Source organism: Leptonychotes weddellii, chromosome 10 (assembly GCF_054177405.1).
Source record: "Leptonychotes weddellii isolate Sample4059 chromosome 10, ASM5417740v2, whole genome shotgun sequence".
NCBI lineage: Eukaryota > Metazoa > Chordata > Mammalia > Carnivora > Phocidae > Leptonychotes > Leptonychotes weddellii.
In genome coordinates, this window is record NC_138378.1 from 21,558,673 (window position 1) to 21,584,242 (window position 25,570).

The 25,570-nt window shown below is 40.2% G+C and overlaps 1 protein-coding gene across 3 annotated transcripts in view; it reads left to right on the forward strand.

The window, feature by feature from the left end:
* Positions 1 to 99: 99 nt before the first annotated feature.
* PIGU (phosphatidylinositol glycan anchor biosynthesis class U) overlaps positions 100 to 25,570 on the forward strand; it is an 86,833-nt gene continuing 61,362 nt past the window's right edge. Inside the window, exons 1-4 of one of the 3 annotated variants that reach the window (XM_081832955.1) lie at positions 100 to 284; positions 12,173 to 12,237; positions 22,943 to 23,002; positions 24,018 to 24,080. In XM_081832955.1, coding sequence (XP_081689081.1) covers positions 155 to 284; positions 12,173 to 12,237; positions 22,943 to 23,002; positions 24,018 to 24,080 — 318 coding nt within the window. In that variant the 5' untranslated portion in view covers positions 100 to 154. The remainder of the gene's footprint in view (positions 285 to 12,172; positions 12,238 to 22,942; positions 23,003 to 24,017; positions 24,081 to 25,570) is intronic. The other 2 variants (XM_081832957.1, XM_081832956.1) reach the window with 2 other exon arrangements.

Genomic DNA, 25,570 nt, shown 5'->3' on the forward strand with positions numbered 1-25,570 from the left:
CGCAAGGCTTCCTGGGAGCGGTAGTCCCCAGTCTGGGTGCTCCCGCGGCAGCAGCAAGGCTCACTTGACCGCGGAACTACAGAGGGTGGCGCACAGGTCGGGAGGCTTTTCCGCCTCGCGTTTCCCTCCCGCCTGCGCGCCCGCCCCAGCTATCATGGCGGCTCCCTTGGCTCTGGTGGTGGTGGTGGCCGTGACCGTGCGGGCGGCCTTGTTCCGCTCCAGTCTGGCCGAGTTCATTTCCGAACGGGTGGAGGTGGTGTCCCCACTGAACTCTTGGAAGAGAGGTGAGGCCACTGGCTGGAGTAGGTGGCTAGGCCCCGCCTGTGCTCTCCTGGCCTCAGTGAATGGGAGGCGGGGGCAATGGCCTTAAGCTCAAGATTCTGAGGGAACTGACCCGCTCTGGCGTCCTCGGGGAGGGCAGGAGGGCGGGGCCCGAGGGCGGGGCTGCCAAAGGGAGGGGGCGAGGGACTGTGGGGCGAGCTTTGGGCCCTAGGGGCAGGCACAGGAGCGGAGGGGAGTTGAGGGGGTGTGTCCCCCTCGGGTCCTGAGCAGAGGGGCGTGGTCTGAGGAAAGATAGGTATAAGGAAAGGGAATGCTTAATGGAGTGGGAGTTGCAGAGGGGATTGGGATTTGATGAGGTATCGCAGGTGGTACTCCCTGGGGTATGGTATGGTGTGTGAGGGGGACCCCCAAGTGAGGGGACCAATCTTGCCTAAGCGAGTAGAGTGTGTGAATGTGCTTTGACTCCTGTTCTCAGTTTGGGACTTGCAGTGCACCATTTCTTAGTGTTTTTTCTTAAGTTCTTCATCAGGCGCTGTTTTCTACCAGCGCCTACAGTGAGATAGAGTTTATGCTGAAGGATCCACAGACTAGTGGGGGAGACAGTTATAATCCTTTTTGAAAAATGTTCTTCCTGTGTACATCCAGTTTCTTCCTTGGAGTTTCAACCCTGAAGAAAGTGTCCTCTCCTTTTCCAGTTTCCTAAGGCTGTGGGCTCTGAGCTAACTGTTGAAGGATGTAGAATTTGGAAAGGGAGATTAGAGAAAGGAGAGTTCTAGGTAGCCGAAGGTAAACAGGATCAAGAAAATGTTGAAGAGTGCGAAATGTAAAAATTGGGGGAGTAATGGGGCACGGGTTAGGTTAGGGCCAGAATTTATTTTATTTTATTTTATTATTTTTTTTTAAAGATTTTATTTATTTGACAGAGAGAGAGGCAGCGAGAGAGGGAACACAAGCAAGGGGAGTGTGAGAGGGAGAAGCAGGCTTCCCGCGGAGCAGGGAGCCCGACGCGGGGCTCGATCCCAGGACCCCGGGATCACGACCTGAGCCGAAGGCAGACGCTTAACGACTGAGCCACCCAGGCGCCCCTAGGGCCAGAATTTAAAGATTTTTTTTAAAAACTTTTTTACTAAAGTGCAATATACATACAATGCACATGTAATAAGTGTAGAGTTCAGTGAATTTTTTTTTTTTAAAGATTTTATTTATTTATTCATTAGAGACAGAGAGAGAGAGGCAGAGGGAGAAGCAGGCTCCCACAGGGAGCCCGATGCGGGACTCGATTCCAGGACCCTGAGATCATGACCTGAGCGGAAGGCAGACGCTTAACCATCTGAGCCACCCAGGCGCCCGAGTTCAATGAATTTTTATAAACTGCGTACACTCATGTAGCCAGCACCCAGATCAAGAAACAGAACATTACAGAAGTTAACAGCACCCCAGAAGTACTCTAAGTTCAAATGTCCTTGAACTTAGTTTTTTTTTTTTTTTTAAGATTTTATTTGTTTATTTGAGAGAGAGCATGTGCAGGGGGAGGAGCAGAGGGAGAGGGAGAAGCAGACTCCCGTTTGAGCAGGGAGCTGGACGTGGGGCTGGATCCCATGACTCCAGGATCATGACCTGAGCTGAAGGCAGCTGCTTAACCAACTGAACCACCTAGGCACCCGTGTTCTTGAACTTTAAATGCTAGAGTTTTGATGTTACCCCATAGACATTTTGGAATGGGCAATGGCATGATGAATGGTTGTTTTATGAATAATTTGAGTTTAGGTTTCTAAAAATACTATATTAAAGGCTATGGTAAGCCTCTTTTATCCTCTAGTTATTCTGTGTGTTCAATGGTGCTATTTCCCCCATTTTACAGATAAGGAAACTAAAATTTAGAGAAGTTAAGTAATATGCCCAAGTTTCCCAGTTGACAGATGGTAATAAAGTTAATAGCAATTCTTCTGTGTGATGGTGAGACTTTAGACTTGATAATCCTTGAATATAATACTTGCATATAATTATTTGTTGAACAAACTGAATTGTTTGGGTTGAAGCCACATGGTTCCTGCTTTCTTCTGGATACCAGAAGCCCCAGGGCAGTATTAGGCCCTCCTTCCTCTGTTCTCTTAGCACTTTATACATACCTCTATTGAGAGCATGTCTCACTTTTTATCATAATTATTTGTTTATATCTGGTTTCTCCACTGTACTATGAGTTCCTTGAGGGCCAGAACTGTTCTGTTCATTCCTGAATCCTTTGTGCCTGGCATAGAGTAGTTGCATCGTTACTGATGAATAAATACTGAAGAAAAGAAAACATAAGCTGTGGTTACATATAGGATGGACAGGGTGAAGGATCCAAAGATGAGGCAATGTAGTATGGTGACTCAGAGCACAGGGTCTGGGATATATATATATATTTTCTAAGTTGGCTCCATGCCCAGTGTGGAGCCCAACACAGGATTTGAACTCACCACCTGAGATCAAGACCTGAGCCAAGATCAAGAGTTGGAGGGTTAATGACTGAGCCACCCAGGTGCCCCAGGTCTGGGATCTTTAAAATGGTTTAAATCCTTTTTTCCTCTGCCACTTATATCTGTGTGATCTCCAACATCAGTTTTGTCATCTGTAAAATAGGAAGTTATAATATGTACCCAATTAAATGAGATAATCCATGTTGAAGCTCTTAGCACAATACTGAAAGCCAAAATAGCTAATTCTAGGAATTTGAATTTATTTTATTTTATTTTTTTTTTTAAAGATTTTATTTATTTATTTGACAGAGACAGCAAGAGAGGGAACACAAGCAGGCAGAGTGGGAGAGGGAGAAGCAGGCTCCCCGCTGAGCAGGGAGCCCGATGCGGGGCTCAATCCCAGGACCCTGGGATCATGACCTGAGCCGAAGGCAGACGCTTAACGACTGAGCCACCCAGGCACCCCTAGGAATTTGAATTTAAATAATAGGGAGAACAGTGGTGATACTGACTGAAATACATGGATTCAGAAAGGACAGCAGTAAGTGATGTGTGTATAAGGTGTAGTATAATATTCAAAGGTTTAGGTCTGGAGCTTGGGGCCAGTGTCAGACCTAGAGAGAGAGATTTGGTAGTCACCCATCTGAATCTGATTGGGTCAGGATAATTGTTTGTCCTGTTTTAAATGGGGATAGTGGGTGGAGGGATGGTACAACATCTGTAAGTATCACTTGTCTTCAGAGTATATGTTAAGATAGGATATTTTAAAAAGCAAGTGATTGTATTTAACCCTAAAAGGCAGGCATTTAAAAAATAGGAGCCCTTCTGGTTTCACATGATATTCATTATTCATTCATTTCACATGAGTTTTTTGAGTGACCAGTTGTTTAGGTGAAGGGCTGTGGATCCAAATAGATTTTGGTAGGCGGACTGATTTTTTTTTTTTTTTTTTTTTTAAGAGAGGGTGTGTGCATGTGTGGGTGCTAGCGGAGGGATGGGGAGGGGCAGAGGGAGAGGAGACAGAGAATCTTACGCAGGTTCCACGCCTAGTGTGGAGCCCAACTTGGGGCTTGATCTCATGACTTTGAGATCATGACCTGAGCCAAAATCAAGAGTGGGATGCTTAACCAACTGGGCCACCCAGGTGCCCCTCACGGACTGATTTTTAATAGGAATAAATGAGAGGTTGTATACTTGGAGGGGATGATTCTTGTCTTCAAATATCTGAAAGGTTTTAAATTGGCGTGTTGTCACGTTCTTTCATGTGCAGATGACAGAATCCCAACTCAAACTGCCCAAATTATAATAAAAAGTGAACTTCCTGGTCTATATAACAGAACAATCCAAGATAGATCCTGACTTCAGTCCTACCTGGATCCAGACTCAATGATCTCATCAGGACTAATTCTCTCTCCATCTTGGCATTGACTGCATTCAGGAGGGCTCCTCTTGGGTATTGGCAAGATAGGCCCCTAATAGTCTCTGACTTTTAAATCCTTACAGTATCAGGTCCAGTGGAAAAGGGTGACTGTTCTTCAATAAGCATAACAAAAGCCTTGGAACTGAGTCACATTGAACTTATTTGGGTAATATGCCAGTTCTTAAGCCAGTTACTGTGGTCAGGTATCTATTTCTACCTCTGGAGCCCCTGGCTGGCTCAGTGGTGGAATGTGTGACTCTGGATCTTGGGATTGTGGGTTCGTGCCCCACGTAGGGTGTAGAGATCACTTAAAAAAATGAAATCTTTAAAAAAAAAAAAAATAGGGCGCCTGGGTGGCTCAGTTGGTTAAGCGACTGCCTTCAGCTCAGGTCATGATCTTGGAGTCCTGGGATCAAGTGCTGCATCGGGCCCCCTTCTTAGCAGGGAGTCTGCTTCTCCCTTTGACCCTCACCCCTCTCATTCTCTCTCTTGCAAATAAATAAATAAAATCTTAAAATAAATAAATAAAGATTAATATATATATACCTACCTCTTTGGAGAGGGGGCAACCTCCCAAACTGTGGAAGAAGGGGGTATCCCATAGGAAAATTATAGTGCTGTTACTAGAAGAGGGGGAAATTGATGCTGGGAGGCAAACATAACATATCCGTTATAATAGGAAAGACATCTTTTCTATGTCACTCATTTCTACAGACCTGTCAGTTTATTTGATAGTCCAACTACAATGTATACAGATTTCTTGCTTGACAAAGTGCAAGCATGTGTTTCTCATTCCAGTAAAAATAATAACTAACGCTGATACAATGCTTTCTATATGACGGCCCCTGTTGTAAGCATTTTAAATATGTTCAAGAACTAATTTAATCACCACAATCGGGGCGCCTGGGTGGCTCAGTCGTTAAGCATCTGCCTTCGGCTCAGGTCATGATCCCAGGGTCCTGGGATCCAGCCCCGCATCAGGCTCCCTACTCGGCGGAAAGCCTGCTTCTCCCTCTCCCACTCCCCCTGCTTGTGTTCCCTCTCTCACTGTGTCTCTCTCTGTCAAATAAATAAATAAAATCTTTAAAAAAAAAAATCACAATGGCCCTAAGGTATAAATGTCCCTACACATAAATACCTATTTTATAGATGAGAAAATGGAAGCACAGAGAGATTAAGTCACATAATGTTTTATGTGAATTACTGGCAGTCTTTAGGCATTGCTATTCCACCAGAGTTCACTCTATACCATCTTGTATAAAAATTTGTTGGAAATGTTTTGGAACTTTTTTTTTTTAATCAATATTTTGGTCTTTCCCCAGCCTTGACCTAGTGATTAGGAATCAGTATGGGCTTAGCTTCTTGAGTTCAGGATAGAGCCCAAGCTATTAGCTCTTATTTAGAAACCTACCTCCAAAGTAACCATGAGGGTCAGGGTCAGGAAGAACACTTGTGACAGCACTACTTTAAAAAAAAAAATCAAAACCTCTATTGTTAAAATGGAGAATAAGTAAGCCACACACAACAGTGTATTGCACAGGGAATTATAAGGCAAACACTTTTGTAGCCATCATCCAAATCAAGAATCAAACTTTGCCACTTACTCCAAAAGCCTTTCTATGTGCCCCATCTCAGTCACAGCCTCTCCCCCATGCCCCCTTCATTAAGTAACTGTTATCCTGACTTTTATATTATAGTCATGACATCTTTACATTCTTTTCATTTTACTGCTCAAATGAGTGTCCCTAATCACTACAGCTTAGTCTTGCCCCTAAACAAAGGTTTTAATATGTGTTTTAAGTCTCCCTTAATCTTTAAGGTCCCCATCCATCCCATCCTTTTCTTATCTGTTAAAGAACCCAGACCATTTGACCTGTAGTTTCCTATAGTTTGGATTTGACTGATTGTATATTCATGGTACAGTTTAACATGTTCTTGCATCCTCTGTATTTCCTGCAAATTGGCAGCTGGATACCACTACTTTTTTTTTTTTTTTTAGCTTTTTACTTGAAATAACTTTAGAATTACAAAACATTTGCAAAGATAGTACAGAAAGATCCGTATACTGTTCACCCAGCTTCCTATACAGTCCTATAATGTTTACATCCTGCATAATCATGGTACAGTGATCAAGACTAAGAGAATAACATTGTTATAATACTGTTGAACAAACTGTAGTTGTTCAGAGTTTACCATTTTTCCCACTGTTCTTTTTTGTTCCAACATCTGATTCAGGATGCCATATTGCCTTTAGTTGTGTTTCCTCATTCTTTTCCCATCGGTGAGAGTTCCTCAGCTTTTCCTTGTCTTTTATGACCTTGACACTTTAGAAACATACTGGTCAAGTATTTTGTAGAATATCCCCCAATTTGGGTTTCTCTAATGTTTTCTCATAGTTAGACTGAGATCATGGGTTTTGGAGAAGAATCCCACTGAAGTGATGTGATCCTCTCAATGTATTGGATGGGGGTACATCATATTGAAAGGTCTTATTACGGGTGATGTTATCCTTAATCCCTTGGTTATGATAGTATCTACCTGGTTTCTCCAGTGTAAAGTTATTTTCCCTTTTTAATCCATAAATATTTGGGGCTATATGTAGGGGCTCTGTAAATATCTTGTTTCTCTTTAAGTTTTTGCCCACTACTTTTTGCACTTACGGGTTGATCTGCCTGCACCAGTCATTACTGTGGTGTTCTAATGGTGACTTTTCTTTTTCCCCTCATTCCTTCTTCATTGGAATTCTTCTGTAAGGAAGAGTTGTCCCTTCTTATTTATTCAGTCATTTATTTTATATCTGTATGGATTCATAGGTATTTATTCTCTGGATTATAAACTACATTATCTTTATTTTGATGCTCAAATTGTTCCATCTTTGGCCATTGGGACACTCTCTGCAACCACAAGATGCTTTCTTTAGTCTTAGCTTATATTTTCCATTGTCCAGCTCTGGAATCAACCACTTCTCCAAGGAGCCCTGGTTTCTTTTATTGGAGAATGTTATTTAGAAAGCAAGATCTGGATGCTAAGTGTGTTCATTGCTATGGGAATGATACTGTATCTTGGACCTTCTGGACTAGAAATATAAGGATACCACTTCTTTTGAACAAGCTGAATGCATGTCCTTCTTGAGATGGGAAGCTCAGAGACAATGTTTGTCTTATGCTAGATGATATGCATTTATGATCACCTATAGGAAAAGTATATCAAGGTAACTAAGAATTTTTGCTTCATGGGATTTATCAGTTAAGAGTTGAGACACTTTGGGCGCCTGGGTGGCTCAGTTGGTTGAGCGACTGCCTTCGGCTCAGGTCATGATCCTGGAGTCCCTGGATCGAGTCCCGCATTGGGCTCCCTGCTCGGCAGGGAGTCTGCTTCTTCCTCTGACCCTCCCCCCTCTCATGCTCTCTCTATCTCATTCTCTCTCTCAAATAAATAAATAAAATCTTAAAAAAAAAAAAAAGAGGGCGCCTGGGTGGCTCAGTTGGTTGAGCGACTGCCTTCGGCTCAGGTCATGATCCTGGAGTCCCGGGATCGAGTTCTGCATCGGGCTCCCTGCTCGGCAGGGAGTCTGCTTCTCCCTCTGACCCTCCCCCCTCTCATGTGCTCTCTCTCATTCTCTCTCTCTCAAATAAATAAATAAAATCTTTAAAAAAAAAAAAAGAGTTGAGACACTTTATTGGGGCGCCTGGCTGGCGCAGTCAGTAGAGCATGAGACTCTTGGTCTTGGGATTGTAAGTTTAAGCCCCATGTTGGGTGTAGAGATTGCTTAAAAATAAAATCTTAAAAAGTTGAGACACTTTATAAAAAAAAAACCTTATATTTTAGAATAGTTGGCAATAATTAGTTTTTATGGTCAACTATGAAATATTAGTTTTTGGATAAGAATCCCATGAAGTAGAAATTTTACTCAATTTCTCTGGTATACTTTTCACAGCTGTTATTTTGGGGGGTACTCTAGGAAGAAGAATGGCTTAAAGCTGTGTGTTCTTTGTGTTGTTGTTTTTTTTTTTTTAATTGAATATTTTGGTTTTTCCCCCAAACAGGTATTTTATGAAACCTATTTTAAAATGTTCCTAGCAAAATATTATTGGTCTTTTATACGTGGAGTAGATTCACTTTTTTTTTAAAGCATTTTTTATAAAGATTTTATTTATTCATTTGAGACACAGAGATACAGAGGGAGAGAGAGAGAGAGGAGGAGCAGGGGGAGAGGCAGAGGGAGAGGGAGAAGCAGGCTTCCCGCTGAGCCAGGAGCCCGATGTGGGGCTCAATCTCAGGACCCTGGGATCATGACCTGAGCCGAAGGCAGACACTTAACCATCTGAGCTACCCAGGCACCCCGGAGTAGATTCACTTTTATATTCTAGAGGGTTTTGTTACTCTATAAGTCAGATGTTTCCAAATGTACTGTAGACCATGCCAGAGTTTTCAATCATGTGCACCAAAATAAGGACATTGTAAAAAGTTTATCATAAAGATCAGTGTATTCAAGTGAAAATATTTTGAGTTTATGCTCTTTTACAGTTTTTAATGTTATAGATGGTGGTAATAAATGGCAGTGGGTTTTTTTTTTTTAATGTTTTTACATGAGGTTGACTCTTCCCTCAGATCAATTATCTATTAAGTAATATGAGGTCATATTTAATCACCAAGATAGCAGAGCCACATTCCAAGTACTTGCCAGAGAACACATTAACAAATTCACAGGTGTACAATATCCAATCCAGCAAAAGCAAACCTGAGAGAAATTACATTTTAGACAATTGCCTGAAAAGTGTACAATCTGTCCTTCCAGCTACATACTGAAGAATCTCCCTCTGGATTAAACCAGTGGAGAGTGATGTCCCTGGACAGCATCTTAGTGGTCCTCTGTTGAGTTGCTTTTACTGCTCTGTGGTAGGATGCCATTGGCTTAGGTGGGACTTACCTTGTGAAGTGGCCTGATGAATCATGTCCTTGGGTCTCCAGTAAAGCTGTTAGTGAAGGGTTGAATAGTTGTGTTACATAGCAACCTCTTTATGGGGCTCCTAGAGGGAAGTTTCTTTTTGGTCCTAGTATAAGGACCAGTTATAACTGTCTTGAGCAATGGGGTTTGTTTTATTTTACAGCCCGGATGAACTGTGTAACTGATTAAGTTTCCTTCTAGGGTGGGTCCATAAAGTTTAAAGCCATATTTAAGGCCCACTCATTATAAATATATAGTTTTTTTGGAAGAGGCTTTGTAACTTTGATTTTGTTTTATTTACCTTTGAATAGGTAATTCAATCACAGGTTTCAAAAATCAAAGGTGCAAAAGGCTATATGGTTAAAAGGCACCTTTCCACACTGCTTTCCTAGAACCACCTAGTTGTGTTCCCTGGAGGGACCAGGTTCTTATGCATATCAGTTTCTTATGTGTACTTCTGAGTTATTTTGGGCATATATAAGCTCATACATTTTATAGGTTTTTGTGTGTCCATTTTATATTTTTTCTTATCCTTCTCTCAGTTTCTTTTAAAATTAATTTTCCTATTTCTTTCTAATAATTATGAAATAATGCTCATTGCTAATGATTCAGAAAATGAAGAAAAGGTAAAAGAAACCAAACATCTTCTGTAATCTTATCAACAGGGATGGTTGCTGTATTTTTTTTTTTTTTAAAGATTTTATTTATTTGTCAGAGAGAAAGAGCACAAGCAGGGGAAGTGGCAGGCAGAGGGAGAGGGAGAAGCAGGCTCCCTACTGAGCAAGGAACTCAGGGTCCCAGGACCCTGGGATCATGACCTGAGCTGAAGGCAGATGCTTAAGCGAATGACAACCACCCAGGTGTCCCAGATGGTTGCTGTATTTTAAAATTTTTATTTATTTTATTTAATGTCTAAGTTTTATGTTTATTTTGAGGCATTTCTCATTGAATACATATTCATTTTCTCTCAATTAAATGGATTAAGGCTTATAAATATTGAAAATAAAATTCGATCATATTGACATGCTGTGTTATGTCCTGCTTTTCATTTAAGAGTATTTCATGGACATCTTTCTTTCCGTAAATGGATATCTGTAATATACTTTTTAATTTTAACTCTTAATTTTGAGATAGTTTTAGATTTTCAAAAAGTTGCAAAATTAGTACAAAGAATTCCTGTTTACCCTTCCCTTAGCTTCTTCTAATGTTAACATCCTACATAACATAGTACACTGATCTAAACCAGAAGATTAACATTCATACAATACTAATAACTAATCTGTTATTAGAATTTTATCAGTTGTACCACTAATGTCCTTTTTATGGTCCATGATTCAGTCCACAGTCCCACATTGCATTCAGTTATTATGTATCCTTAGTCTCTTCCCATCTGGGACACTTCCTCAGACTTAATATTTTTATTTTTTTTCTTTCTTTCTTCCTTCCTCCTTCCTTCCAGAGAGTGTGCGCATGCGAGTGTGCGCGCACACACACACACACACACATATACACACACCTGCATGAGCGGGGAGGGGGAGGAGGGACAGAGAATCTCAAGCAGACTTCCCACTGAGCACAGAGCCGGCTTGGAGCTCCGTCCCACGACCCTGAGATCATAACCTGAGCCAAAATCAAGAGTCAGACTCTCAACCGACTGAGCCACCCAGGCGCCCCTTAATATTTTTAAAGAGCACTGGCCTGTTATTTTGTCTCTTGATTTGGGTTTGCCTAGTGTTTTCTCATGATTAGATTGAAGTTATGCTTTTTTGGCAAGGATACTACATTTTTGGCATGAGGACCACAGAAGTGTTTCTGTCTTCATCTCAGTGAATCATTTCAGGAGGTACTTGATGTTAATAATGTGAACTGTTCAACATATTGCTGGGTGATGTTAACTTTGGTCACACGATTAAGGTAGTGAGTGCCAAGTTTGTCCACATAAAATTATTTTTCTCCTTGCAAATATGGTTTCTCATCATATTTTTATTCTCTGATTTTAGTATCCCTTGACAGTCTTGTCTTTCACCACTATTACTGTGGGCTCTGCCAAGTGGTGATTTTCTGTTTCCATCTTTTCTTCTACATTTGGTACTTACAGATCTCTGTGAAGAAGAGCTTTCTTTTCTCTTCCACTTATTTATTTATTTATTCAATTATTTATACCACAGTATGATTTTTAACTATAAAGTGTTTCTGTCTATGTATCTATACATACACATATACATATCATAAATCATTTAGGTAAATATTAATGGACATTGGGATTATTTTTTTAGTACTCCTAGCACCATAATGAACATAGAGTTATTTCCCTAGGATAAATTGCTGTAAGAACAATCACATAGAAAAGCAGGCTCCTGCTGGAAGTGTCAGAAGGCACATACTTAAAAAGTACGTATTTCCCTGTAGAAAAGTTAATACACATGCCACTCAAACAACACATGAAAGTGACTGCCCATTTCCCTACACTAGGGACAGCATTTCTCACCAGCTTCTGATTTGTTGTCATATTATTTTGGGGAATGGGGCAAAATATATATAAAGGAAACATTTTTTATTTTATTTTATTTTTTTTAAAGATTTTATTTATTTGAGAGAGAAAGAATGAGACAGAGAGAGCACATGAGAGGGGTTAGGGTCAGAGGGAAAAGCAGACTCCCTGCTGAGCAGGGAGCCTGATGTGGGACTCGATCCCAGGACTCCAGGATCATGACCTGAGCTGAAGGCCGTTGCTTAACCAACTGAGCCACCCAGGCACCCTAAAGGAAACACTTTTTAGAGTGGGTGGAAATCACAAGGAAATCAGAGAAAGCTCATAGTCTAACATAAAACTTTTTCCTGAGAGCTGCCCCACAGTGGAAAGGGATGCTCTGTATGGAAAAAAAGTTCTGCATCATCTGAAGTATTCAAATCAAGATTTAAAGCCACTTGCTGGGAATGAGGTAAAGGGGGTTGGACAAACTGTGAGGCCCTTCTTGTTTTTGAGAGTATCTAATGCTTTGGTCTCTGGCCATCTGCACATGTCTCTGAAGTAAGAGTGAACTTGGATGTCTTACTTTTCAGTGGTTGAAGGCCTCTCACTGTTGGACTTGGGAGTGTCTCCGTATTCTGGAGCAGTATTTCATGAAGTAAGTGTTCTTGTTTTTTTTTTCTGAGTACTAAGAGTAGTTTATAGTCACAAATACCAAAGCCTAACCTCTGTTTTGTACAAACATTTGAAAAGATCTATTTTCAAAAATCATGTTTAGAAACAGACCTTTTTTAGATGTCCTCTGCATAAGAAGGAGGTTTCACAATTGCAGTGGAAATGATCCAGATTAAGATTGTAATTTGGGGAAGCAGATGAGACTTCTGTGGAAGTTACCATTTTTATTGGCAAATAAATTATAAACAGTTCCCAGTCCACAAATAAGTTGTATGTTAATTGTCATGTAATTGGTTCTTTGGAACATGCTTTCCCATGAAAACTATGTCAGCAATGCTGGTTTCTTAGAAAGCCCACAGAAGCCTGTTTAACCCGTAATATTAGTTCTTAAAATAGTAAAATCCTTCTTAGGTCACTATCATCTCTTGCTTGGGTTCCTGCAACAGCTTCCTGACAAGTGTTTCTCCATCAGTCTTGCTCCTTTACTCTTTATTCTGCAGCCAGAGTCATCTTTCTGCAATGTGAGTCTGATATTGTTAGTGTCCTGCTTAGTACCTTTGCTCACCACTGAACTCAGGGTAAAACCCAAACACCCTAGGGGGCATACAAAACTGTGTGGGCCCTGCTTACATGAACCACATTTCTTCCCACTCTCCCCTCCCCATTATTGTTTGTTATATCATTTTAAAGTAGAAGTCTTCTATTTGAATTCTTAACCCCTCATTTTTACAGTTGTCTCCCTCATACCTACTTTGAGAACAATTTTTTCTTTCTTCTTTCTTTCTTCCTTCCTTTCTTTCTTTCTTTCTTTTTCTATCTAGTTTTTTTTAAAGCATTCAGCTTGGTTCTCATGGAGATAACAATTGGCTTTTGCATTCATATTTCATTAGTTTTGTATTACTATCTGATTGAACCACAATAATAAGAACTGCAATCAGGAACAGAGATATTTTAAGACTCTTAATAAGCACACAAATCAGTTATTGGGAACAGATGTGTGTGGGCATATAAAAGCATAGCCCACTAGCCATGAGGGCTCAGTGTGCAATAGTCCTTGGGCAGTATGTTTTCTAGACAGAACAGGAAGAGAGAGTTCTGAGAGAGTTCTCACATACTTTCATTATGCTCCAACTCTATATTCTCTCTTACCTATGTGTTTTTGCTCATTTTGTTGTCTCTTTATGGAGGGCTGTTTTTCCCCTCTTTTTGTGGTTGGCTATGCTATGCTATGCTATGCTATGCTATTTATTTATTTATTTATTAAAGATTTTATTTATTTATTTGACAGAAACACAGCAAGAGAAGGAACACAAGCGGAGGGAGTGGGAGAGGGAGAAGCAGGCTTCCCGCAGAGCAGGGAGCCCGATGTAGGGCTCGATCCCAGGACCGTGGGCTCATGACCTGAGCGGAAGGCAGACGCTTAACAGCTGAGCCACAGTCATTAAAGCCCCTGGCTATGCTATTTAAATATTAATTTAGATTTTACCTCCTTCTAGAAGCCATTCCTCATTACATTAGACCAGTTAGATGTTCTTCCTGAACATCTTTCAAAGCATCTTGTGCTTATACTTTTAACGGCTCATATCGTACTCTTGAAATTGCCTCTGTACTTGTTTTACTTATTATATATTCCTCAGAACAAGTACTGGTACCTTTTCATTAAGTATTTCTAGTGCCTAGCTCTATATCCACATATGAATTCCACTCCCTCCCTTCCTTCTCTCTTTTAATAAAGATTTGTTAAGTACATACCAAATGCCAGCTACCCTGCTAGGTGCTAGGGATACAAAACAAGACATAGTCCTTGGTCTCATGGTACTTATTTCTGAGAGCAACAAACACTAAGTTAGTAAAAAGGAAACAGATTTCAAAACAAAGAATATTACCGGGGTAAAGACGGTTATTTCATAATGATAAAGGGGCCAATTCATCAAGAGAACATAACAGTGCTAATGTTTATGCACCCGATAACAGAGTTTCAGAATACATAAAGAATGACAGAACTACAAGGAGAAGTAGACAAATCCACAATTATAGTCAGATTTCAATATCCCTCTCTCAAGGATTGACACGACAGGCAGACAGAAAATCAACAAGGATGTAGAAGCCTTGAATAGGATGTCAACCAACTTGACCTCATTGATATTTATTTATAGAACATTCTATCCAACAGCAAAATACATAATCTTTTCAAGTGTACATCTGTAAGAGAGACCATATTCTGGGTCATAAAACAAGGCCCAATAAATTTAGAAGGATTGAAGTGATACAAAGTATATTCTCTGACCACAATGGAATTAAATAAAAAAATTAATACCAGAAAGATGTCTGGAAAATCCCCAAATATTTGGAAACTAACTAACATGCTCCTTAATAACCCATGGATCAAAGAAGAAATCAGAAGGGAAATTAGGAAGTATATTGAACTGAAAGAAAATGAAAACACAACCTATCAAAATATGTGGGATATTACTAAGCAGTGATTGGGGGAAATACATAGTGCTAAATGCCTATATTGGAAAAGAAGAAAAGTCTCAAATTGATGACCCCTGTTTCTACCTTACGAAACTAGAAAAAGAAGAAATTTACTTCAAAGTAAACAGAATAAAAGAAATAAGATCTGAGTGGGAACAAACAGAAAATGCAAAAACAATAGTGAAAAACACTGAAACACAGTTGGTTCTTTTGTATATGTGCTGCCGAAGCGAGCACGTCACAGTTGGTTCTTTTGGATGAACAGTAAAATTGATAAACATTTGGGAATGGGGATATATTCAGTATCTTGGTTGATGGTTTCATGGGTATATACATAGGTCAAAACTTATCAAATTGTGTACTTTAAATATGTGAAGTTTGTTTTATACTAATTCTACTTCCATAAAGCTAAAGTTAAGAAAAAGTGGGATTTCAGTTAAATGATAAGCAAATACATGTAGAAAAATAAAGCTGGGTAAAGGGATAAAGAGTGATGGTCATGTATGTGTCAGTATTTTAGATGGTGTGTTCCAGGAAGGCACTCCAAGGAAGTGAAATTTGAATAGTCAATTTAAATGAAGCTAGCAAGCCGGATATGATGGCCCTGATTTGGGAATGTGGTTGGCATTTGTGAGTTGGATCAATTCTGCATTAGTGTTGCTAAGGCAGAATGAGCAAATAGGAAAATATTAAAGACAAGTTGTGAGAAGTTAGGAGTCAGATTATGTAGCACTTTTTACAGACATGGTTAAGAGTTCAGATTATCTATCTACTGTCTATCATCTATCTATCTGTTTTTAGTATAATTATTATTATTTTTTTAAGATTTTATTTATTTATTTATTTGACAGAGAGAGACACAGAGAGGGAACACAAGCAGGGAGAGCGGGAGAGGGAGAAGCAGGCTTCCTGCTGAGCAGGGAGCCCGATGTGGGGCTTGATCCCAGGACTCTGGGATCACGACCTGAGCTGAAGGCAGATGCTTAACGACTGAGCCACCCAGGCGCCCCAGTATAATTATTTTTAATGTCTAGAATTTATGAGGCCGAGAGCTTCCTCCCAGACTCAAGTATATAAAATCTCAGTTGGCTGGTGAGGCCAGTTGGGATACTTCTTGTCTAATTTGGTTTCTAGGAAGACTGCATTCAAGTCCTCAGTGGTCATTTGATCAAATGGAATTATGTTCTTCATCTTCTCCAGCTCTCTTGTATTCCTTAGTCCTGGCGAGAGACAAAAACTCAGCACAACTTTTCACATCTTCTTTTTTCTTCAGCATCCTGGCACAGGAACCTTCAGGGCATTAAACTTCTCAAAGTCATTTGCCAAGCCAGCCTTTACCACACTGGCCTTGTGTTAAGTCCAATTGATAGCAGGTGGATTCTTAGGTAGAGTAGCTAGCTTGGTGGTAAGGGTCTCAATTCCAGGACTTTAGGGAGTCAGCAGTGGCCTTTTGATCTCAGGGTATGATCTCCCAAAGGACTACTTGGTAAATGCCTTTATTTTATTTTATTTATTTATTTAAGATTTTAAGTAATCTCTGCTTCCAACGTGGGGCTTGAACTCACAACCCTGAGATCAAGAGTTGCAGGCTCTGCCAACTGAGCCAGCCCTGGTGCCCCTAAATGCCTGTTAGAGCAAGTTTTTGCTCAGCCATTTTGAGATCCTTCACCAGCCCTGGTGGCCCACAGTAACAAGTGGATTTTGTTTTTACTATGCTGAGAAAATGGAGACTTCCTAGATTAGGTTATAAAAGACCCTGTGGCTTACATCTTAGACTTTCTCTTTCTTGAAAAGACAGAGAATAGACAACCTTTATGAGGAGTTTGGCTCTAAAGGAGGGCAGGGAAATGGTATAGTAGCTAAAGGCAGATGTATAGTAAAGACATTTTATTTTTTCTTGTTTTTTTTAAAAGATATTATTTATTTGAGAGAGCACATAGGAGTGGTAGGGGGAGGGGCAGAGGGAGAGGGAGAAGCATTTATTTTGGATGAACAGTAAAATTGATAAACATTTGGGAATGAGGGTATATTCAGACTCTCCACCGAGCAGGGCTCAATCCCAGGACTGGAGATCAATGACCTGAACTGAAGGCAGATGCCCAACCAACTGAGTCACCTAGGTGTCCTGTAAAGACGTTTTATTTTTATTTTTTAAGATTTCACTTATTTATTTGTCAGAGAGAGAGAGTGCAGCAGGCAGAGGGAGATGCAGGCTCCCTGCTGAGCAAGGAGCTCGATGCAGGACTCGATCCCAGGACCCTGGGATCATGACCTGAGCTGAAGGCAGATGCTTAACCGACTGAGCCACTCAGGCGTCCGTGTAAAGACATTTTAAATATGAAAATCTGTTCTGTATTTATCACAGCATTGTTTACAATAGCCACAATATGGAAGCAACCCAAGTGTCCAGTGATAGATGAATGCATGTGTGCACACCCACATCCACCCTCCCCCCCACACACAGTAGAATATTCTTCAGCCATAAAAAAGAATGAGATCTTGGCATTTGAAGCAACAATATGGATGGACCTAGAGGGCATTGTGCTAAGTGAAGTAAGTCAGAGAAAGACAATTACCATACGATTTCACTTATGTGTGGAATCTAAAAAAACAAAGCAGGGGGTGCCTAGGTTGCTCGGTTGGTTAAGTGTCTGACTCTTGATCTCAGGTTGTGGGTTCAAGCCCTGCATTGGGCTCCATGGTGGGTGTGTAGCCTACTTAAAACAAACAAACAAATAAAACAAGTGAATAAGCAAACAAAAAGCAGAAACAGACCCATAAATACAGAGAACAAATTGATGGTTACCAGAGTGGAAGGGGATGGGGAGATGGGCAAAATGGGTGAAGGGGAGAGGGAGATACAGGCTTTCATTTAGGGAATAAAAGGAAATAAAAGGTACAGCATTGGGAATATAGTCACTGGTATTGTAATAGCATTGTATGGTGACAGATGATAGCCACACTTGGGGGGAGCATAACGTAATGTATAAACTTGTTGAATCACTATGTTGTACACCTGAAACTAATATAACACTGTGTGTCAATTATACTTCAATGAAAAAAAAACATGTGGGGGCGCCTGGCTGGCTCAGTCAGTAGAGCATGCAACTCTTATCTCAGGGCTATGAGTTTAAGCCCCACGTCGGGCGTAGAGCCTACTTAAAAAACAGAAAGAAAGAAAAATAAAATAAGATAAAAACAGAGAGGGAAGCAAGCCATAAGGGACTCTTAAAAGTAGGAAACAAACTGAAGGTTGCTGGAGGGGTGGTGGGTGGGGAGATTGGGTAACTGGATAATGGGCATTAAGGAGAGCACTTGATGTAATTAATGAGCACTGCATATATGCAACTCATGAATCACTAAATTATACCCCCAAAACTAATAATGCACTATAGGTTAGCTAAATTGAATTTAAATAAAAAGTTTTAAAAAAAGAACATGTAAAATCTCTTAAAACTTAATAAGATAAAAGAATAAAATAGCAAAAAAATGAGACTGCATTTGCTGATGGGAATAATCCTGTGGATAGAGAAGTTGAAGATGTGAGAAAGAGGATAACTGAATGAGCAGTGTCTTTGGGGAGGCAAGAAGAAATGGGCTACAGTTCACAAAGGGAGAATTTGACTTCAGATAAGAAGAAAGGAAACTCATCCATTGTTAACAGGAGATAGAGAATATAGGTATAGATACAGGAAGTTGGTCAATGGGGTAGTGGGAAAATAAGGTGGTTCTCATTTAATTGCTTCTTTTCTCAGTGAAGTAAGAAATGAGGTTGTCAGATGAAAGTGAGAAGTGGGTAGGAAAGTTGGAGGACAGGGGAAGATGTGAAATAGTCCCTTCAGAAAGAATATGTCAAACGGATGAATAGAAGAGCTATATCTAGCCATTTAACCATTATTTAAAATGTTTCTATGAGAAAATGCATTCTTCGCTACAATGAGGGAGTCTAGAACACATTCTTACTCCTCACCAGTGTGTGTGTGTGTGTGTGTGTGTGTGTGTCTCTAAGTGTAAGTAAAGGGGGATAATGGTAGGAGGTAGTAATTTCCAGCTACAAGAAGCCATGTTAACTTTCTATACTTATGTAAGACAACCCCTTTAGGACTGAACAGTTGCTTCCCCCAGACATGGTGGGGGTGACCTCAGAGTCAGACTCCCTTGCTCCTTTCCTGCATATGGGTTAATTTTTTTTTTAAGATTTTATTTATTTATCTGACAGAGAGAGGGAACACAAGCAGGGGGAGTTGGAGAGGGAGAAGCAGACTCCCTGCCGAGCAGGGAGCCTGACATGGGGCTTGATCCCAGGACCCTGGGATCACGACCCGAGCTGAAGGCAGACACTCAACGAACAACTGAGCCACCCAGGCGCCCCTTGCATATGGGTTAATTTGCTTTTAAGCTCAGTGTTCATAAATCCAGAGCAATCTATATTTCAAGACAGTTTCTTTAAGAAATAAAGAAATAAAATTATGTCAAGCCAAGTGAAAAGAAGACTTTGGAAGGGGAAGTTCATCATTGCTTTGCATTTTTTTTTTTAATCTTCAGCAGATTTTATTATCTAGTTCTTAGGGAAATGTAAGAGTGGAGAAGAAAAATCTGCACAGGAGAGAAAAAGAGAATCTGGCAACCACGTTAGATTTCATGACTACCTTCAACAGACGTTTCTGTTTTCTGTGGTTAGCCAATTACTGATTGTAAAATTGTGAGTTCATTCATATTTGCCCTGCCCTGACTGGGAATAGTCACCCACATGGAAATGTAGCATGAAGACAAATTATATTCACTGTATACTTGTCTATAATAATACGATACACAAACTAACTACTGTGTCCATGTTAGCTCATTATGGAAACCAGCCCATTTGCTGATAGGCTTTTTGAGAACTATTTGTTCTGTCATTTCTGAGACCTACTTAGGGCCATTCTTAACTATCTAAAGCATCAAAATACTTTGAAAGCAAGCCATTGGTAATATAAGTATCAAGTTACTACTTCTTACTGACAAAGATAAGTGAAAAAAAAGAATCCATTAGTAGATAGTTGTAAAAAGTTTAATTCTTTTAGAACTTTGAAAGGCAAAGTTGATGCCCTTGTTTTCTTTTGAAAACAGGAGGTAAAAAGTTGATCTCAGGTAGCTAACATATTGAGGTTTACTGTATATATGTTAGGCACTGTGCTAAGCGCTTCATGCCCATTATCATTTACTCCTCCCAAGAACCTTGTGAAATAGGTCACTTTTTTTTTTTTTAAGATTTTATTTATTTATTTGACAGAGTGAGAGAGAGAAAGAGCACAAGAAGGGGGAGTGGCAGGCAGAGGGAGAGGGAGAAGCAGGCTCTTCCTAGGACCCTGGGATCACAACCTGAGCCGAAGGCAGATAGAAGCTTAACCGACTGAGCCACCCAGGCACCCCAGTAGGTCACTATTTTTATTTTATAGCTGAGGACTCTAAGGTTTAGAGAGAAAAGGTACACAGGTGGAACCTGGGGGGTTTTTTTGTTTTTTGTTTTTTTTTTAAGATTTTGTTTATTTATTTGACACAGAGAGACACAGTGAGAGAGGGAACACAAGCAGAGGGAGTGGGAGAGGAAGAAGCAGTCTTCCCACGGAGCAGGGAGCCCAATGCGGGGCTCGATCCCAGGACCTGGGGATCATGACCTGAGCCGAAGGCAGATGTTTAACGACTGAGCCACCCAGGCGCCCCGGAACCTGGTTTTAAACCTGAGTTTGACCCCAAAGCCTTGTTCTTTCTACCACACCAGCTTGCTGTCCTTAAAAAGCCTGTTAGTGACCTTTGCAATATTATAGGACACATTTTTGCATGGGGTTGGGAGTTGGGAAGAGATCCTCCTTAGTCACCAGCAAGGGTTCACTAAAACCAAGTCATGCACTATCCTTCTGGTTCTGGTGGATTGGTGAACTTGCTTATAGTAGCGGACCAACCCTCCTGCCAAGGACGACTAGGAAAGGAGGATGAATAGGAAAAAACATCTGTTTGATGGTGTTGGAAAATATCAAGATAGCCAGGATTGAGGAATTGAGATCCCAGAGAGGAAGGTACAAAATGTGAGACTGACGGTCTAAGCTGCTTTCTCCTTAATGCATTTATCAGTTTGTAAGTGGCACAGGCTGAGAGCAGAGAAAGAGAACAGAAATTGACTGTTAAGAGGCTAAGGAGCTAAGCAGAGCTATTGGCAGTCTCACAGTGCTAGAGAAATACAAATTCAAGTGCATGGCCAACCAAGGTGGCAGGGCTCTGGTAAAGGTCTTGGCTTCCAGTTGGGTCCTCTGAAGGACTACACTGAAGGAAGGAATAAGGGTAGAACACATATAGACTAGTCTTACAAAAAACTAAATTCTAATTAGATTAAGGTGATGCAATTCTATTCTAATTGCTTGCCAGAAGTTTAAAGAAATCCTTTCTGAAAAAAGAAAAGTCCTTTCTGGAAGAAAATACCTCATGCAGAACCTCTACAATTTTCCCTGTACAGTGTCCATCATTCATTCAGAAGTTACCAAGCATAATAAAAGACAGGAAAAAACAGGCACTAAAGATTCACAGGTAATTCAGATATTGGAGTTATCAAACTTGGACTCTAAGATAATAGTGGTCAGTGATTAATATGCACAAAAAATAAGTGACAAGGTAGAGATTTTCTCCAGGGAACTAGAATATATATAATAATGAATCAAATGGAAATTCTAGAACTGGAAAACCTAACAGCAAATTAAGAATGCAGTAGGAAATTCAACAGCAGATTAAACAAAGCTAAAGAGAGGATTTATGATCTGGAAGATAGGTCTATAGAAAATACCTAGACTAAAGTTTGGAGAGAAAAGGATAGAAAACAGAAAAGAAAAAAAAAAAAAGAGGCCTATGAGATATAGTAAAGAGGTTTAACATACATATAAATGGAGTTCCAGAATGGGAGAAGAGACAAAATGAGGCAGGAACAATATTTGAAGAGATTAGTAACTGAATTTTTTTTTTCAAAATTTATGAAATATTTCAATTCAAGAAGCTCTATAAACCCAAGCAGGATAAATTCAAAGAAAAACATACATTTTAATAAAACTGCTCAAAATCAAAGACAGATTACAAACAGACAAAGGGGTTATTATCTCTCAGAGATGAAGGTAAAGACATTTCCAAGCAAATAAAAATTGATAAAATTTGTTGCTAGCATTTAAAAAATTATAAAAAGGCAGGATTGTGGTTCTCAACAGCATCATGGAATATAGGAAGGAATAAGTAACAGTGAAAAAGGTAGATATGTGGGTAAATTAAATAAATATTGACTATAAAACAATAATAATGCTTTATGGGTTTAAAATACATGTAGAATTGGGGCGCCTGGGTGGCTCAGTCGTTAGGCGTCTGCCTTCGGCTCGGGTCATGATCCCAGGGTCCTGGGATCGAGCCCCGCATCGGGCTCTCTGCTCAGCAGGGAGCCTGCTTCTCCCTCTCCTGCTCCCTCTGCTTGTGCTCTCTCTCTGTCAAATGAATAAATAAAATCTTTAAAAACAAAGAAGAAAAGTAATTATATGTTGCTTTTAAGAAACATATCTTACATATGAGGACACAGAAAAAAGTAGAACCTAAAAATATAGGAAAAGATATAGAGAGCAAACATTAACACAAAGAAGCTGATGTAGCTATGCTGACATCAGAAAAAGAAGACTTTAAGGCAAGAAACTGTGAAAGAAATTGAATCTGTAATTAAAATCTTCTCTTAAAGAAAATCCATGCCAAGATGACTTCACAGTGAGCAAATTTTCCCAAATATTTGAGGAGGTAATAACATTAATGATATAAAATATCTCAGAGGACAAAAAGCAGGAAAACATTTCCCAATTTATTTTATGATTTCAGTAATCTTGGTCCACTGTGGAGTTCCCCTTGGCTATTCTGTATGGCTTAGAACTAGAGTTTACCTCATACCTTTAATATGCTTACAGTTCCTCAACAGATATTTAGCACATGTCATATCTTGTTCTCTTTACTCAGTTCAGCAGATATACCCCATGGCAAAAATGATTCAGTGACACTAAATTATTCTCCCTCATATGTACGCTGGCCAACTAGCATAGAACAGTATTCCAGAAAAGAGAGATTTTTGCTGAAAGAATAGCTTCTTCCCCATTCCCTACACTGCAAACTGATAACAGTAAGATTTAAGTTAATTTGTCTGTTTGCTTGTTTTTCTCCTACAGACTCCATTAATAATATACCTCTTTCATTTCCTGATTGACTATGCTGAATTGGTATTTATGGTAAGTAACCTTCCACATAAAGTCAATATGTGTATATCTTTAGAGTCTTTTATCTTTTTTTTTTTTAAGATTTTATTTATTTGTCAGAGAGAGAGACAGAGCACAAGCAGGGGAGAGGCAGAGGCAGAGGGAGAAGCAGGCTCCCTGCTGAGCAAGGAGCCCGATGTGGGACTCGATCCCAGGACCCCGGGACCATGACTTGAGCCGAAGGCAGCTGCTTAACTGACTGAGCCACCCAGGCGTCCCTAGAGTCTTTTAAGAAAAATATCTTTTAGGAGCTTAGGAGTCTCTGAGAGTATAAAAGCAAAAACCTATCCTTAATTTGAATTCAAGGAACTCTGATAGTATTATGGAAGTACGGGGAGTAGTCTCTGACAGTTGACCAGTTCCAATTCCTTGTACTTGGTTTCTGGACTATGTAGTCTCAAACTTTGTAGCACCAAGATTCTATGATTGGTTTTAATTGTGGTGCCAGTGTAGAGGGCATCCTGAATTTTCTAAGCATTCTGCCAAGAGATTCCATGCAGTGGACATAGGCCTGATGAGACTCTCAGGAGCAATAACCTTCAAAGTTGAGTTGACAGGGTGGTTTTGAGAGAGAGTAATTTGATACACTTGCCTAGCGTAGGGTTGGAAATCTGGGTCAAGTAGGAGGCCCGCTGAAGTCTTCCTTAATCATTATAATGGCTGCTGTTTACTGAGGACTTACTTCATGCTAGGCACTTGACGTACATCAGGCCTGCAAAGCACTGGGTGTTATTCCTGTTTTACAGAAAACCTGAGTGACTTGCAATTAAAGAACAGATGTGGTACACCAGGCTAACAAGCCTTGGTGGGTGCCAGTCCTCAGGATTTTCTAGTCAAATCTCCCTGAAAGGCTTTATCTTTGGATGGTCAAAGTGAGAGTTGAGGTTCTGCCTGAGTTCATTACCAAATAGTCCACTACCATCCAAAAGCTGTAGGTCCTGGCAGCATTCCATCCCTCCTACACTAGTATTTCTCTTTCTCTTGACAGATAACTGATGCACTCACTGCTATTGCCCTGTATTTTGCAATCCAGGACTTCAATAAAGTTGTGGTAAGTAGTCAGTGGGTGGAGTTTTGGGGAGTCTTCTGGTCTCTGTTACTACAAAGAATCAAAGGTCATGTACTTAAGGATCCAACTGTTTAAAAATACTAAGTAGGAGTGAAGCTACTGGCCTGTTAAGCCAGCCCTGGAATGGTCAAACCCGAACCAAAGACAGCTTTACTAATAGATACAGAAAGGTCAGTTTCATCTGTGTAGCTTAATATCCATTCACTTGTGCAAGTTCAGACTTTCTGGAGCAGAGCTGAACTACAATAATATTAATGAGGACCCTTAAAAATCTTCTTTTCATGAATACAGCTTTTAACTGACTGTGTTATGCCTATCTGAGGTAAAATTGGATTCCCAATGTAGTTTCTGTTACCCTGCAGAGAGCAATCTTACTTGGAAAATTTGGCATGTAGTAAATGCCTGTAGAAAGTATTGATGTAAACTTTAGTCTTAATCCGTATGTGATGGCCAAGGGGAATGGTATATTGTGACCATTTTCATTTTCCTGGGTTCTGAGAGAGTTAACAGATTAACCATATGCACTATCCATGTAGTTATTTTAAAAATTGGCTGCAGTCCTCCTTGATTGGTTGGGAGCCACTGAGAAGATTTAGACTGGAGTGAGAGAAGGCTGCATCTCTTTGGTGTTGTCTGTTTATCGTTCATTTTCACTTCTGTTGCCAAGTAATGGAACCAGAAGTAGCAGTCTGCCTTTCTGTGGCACTGGTCATTAGTAACAAAGCTGGTGAATTCTAGAATTATGGACCTCAAAGAGACTTATAAGATACTTAGATTGGGAATTTTTAACTTGGGGTCCGTTTATAGGCTTAATAGGCCTATAAAACCCTTGAAGTAGGGTCACCTGGCTGGCTTAGTTGGTAGAGCTTGTGACTGTTCATCTGAGGGTTGTGAGCTCAAGCCCCGCAGTGGGTGTAGAAATTAGTTTAAAAAAAAAAGAACTACATTTTAGAGACTTATCACTAAGACCCAGTGAGTGTACATCTTAAACCAGTGGAGCATTTGGGTCAACATAGATAAACCTAAGGGCATTATGCTAACTGAAGTCAGACAAAGACCAATGCCGTATGATCTTACTTACACGTGGAATCTTAAAAAGTCAACCTGGGGGGTGCCTGGGTGGCACAGTTAGTTAAATGTCTGGCTCCTAGTTTCCATTCAGGTCCTGATCTCAGGCTCATGAGATCGAGTTTTGCGTCGGCACATGCTCAGTTCAGAGTCTGCTTAAGACTCTCTTCCTCTGCCCCTCCCCTGCCACACTCACACGAGTGTGCACTCCCTCCCTCTCTCTCTCAAATAAATCTTAAAAAAAAAAAAAAAGTCAAACTGGGGAACCTGACTGGCTTGGTTGGTAGAGCATGCCACTCTTGATCTTGGGGAAGTGAGTTCAAGTCCCACATTGGGTGTAGAGCTTACTTTAAAATAAATAAATAAGGGGCGCCTGGGTGGCTCAGTCGTTAAGCGTCTGCCTT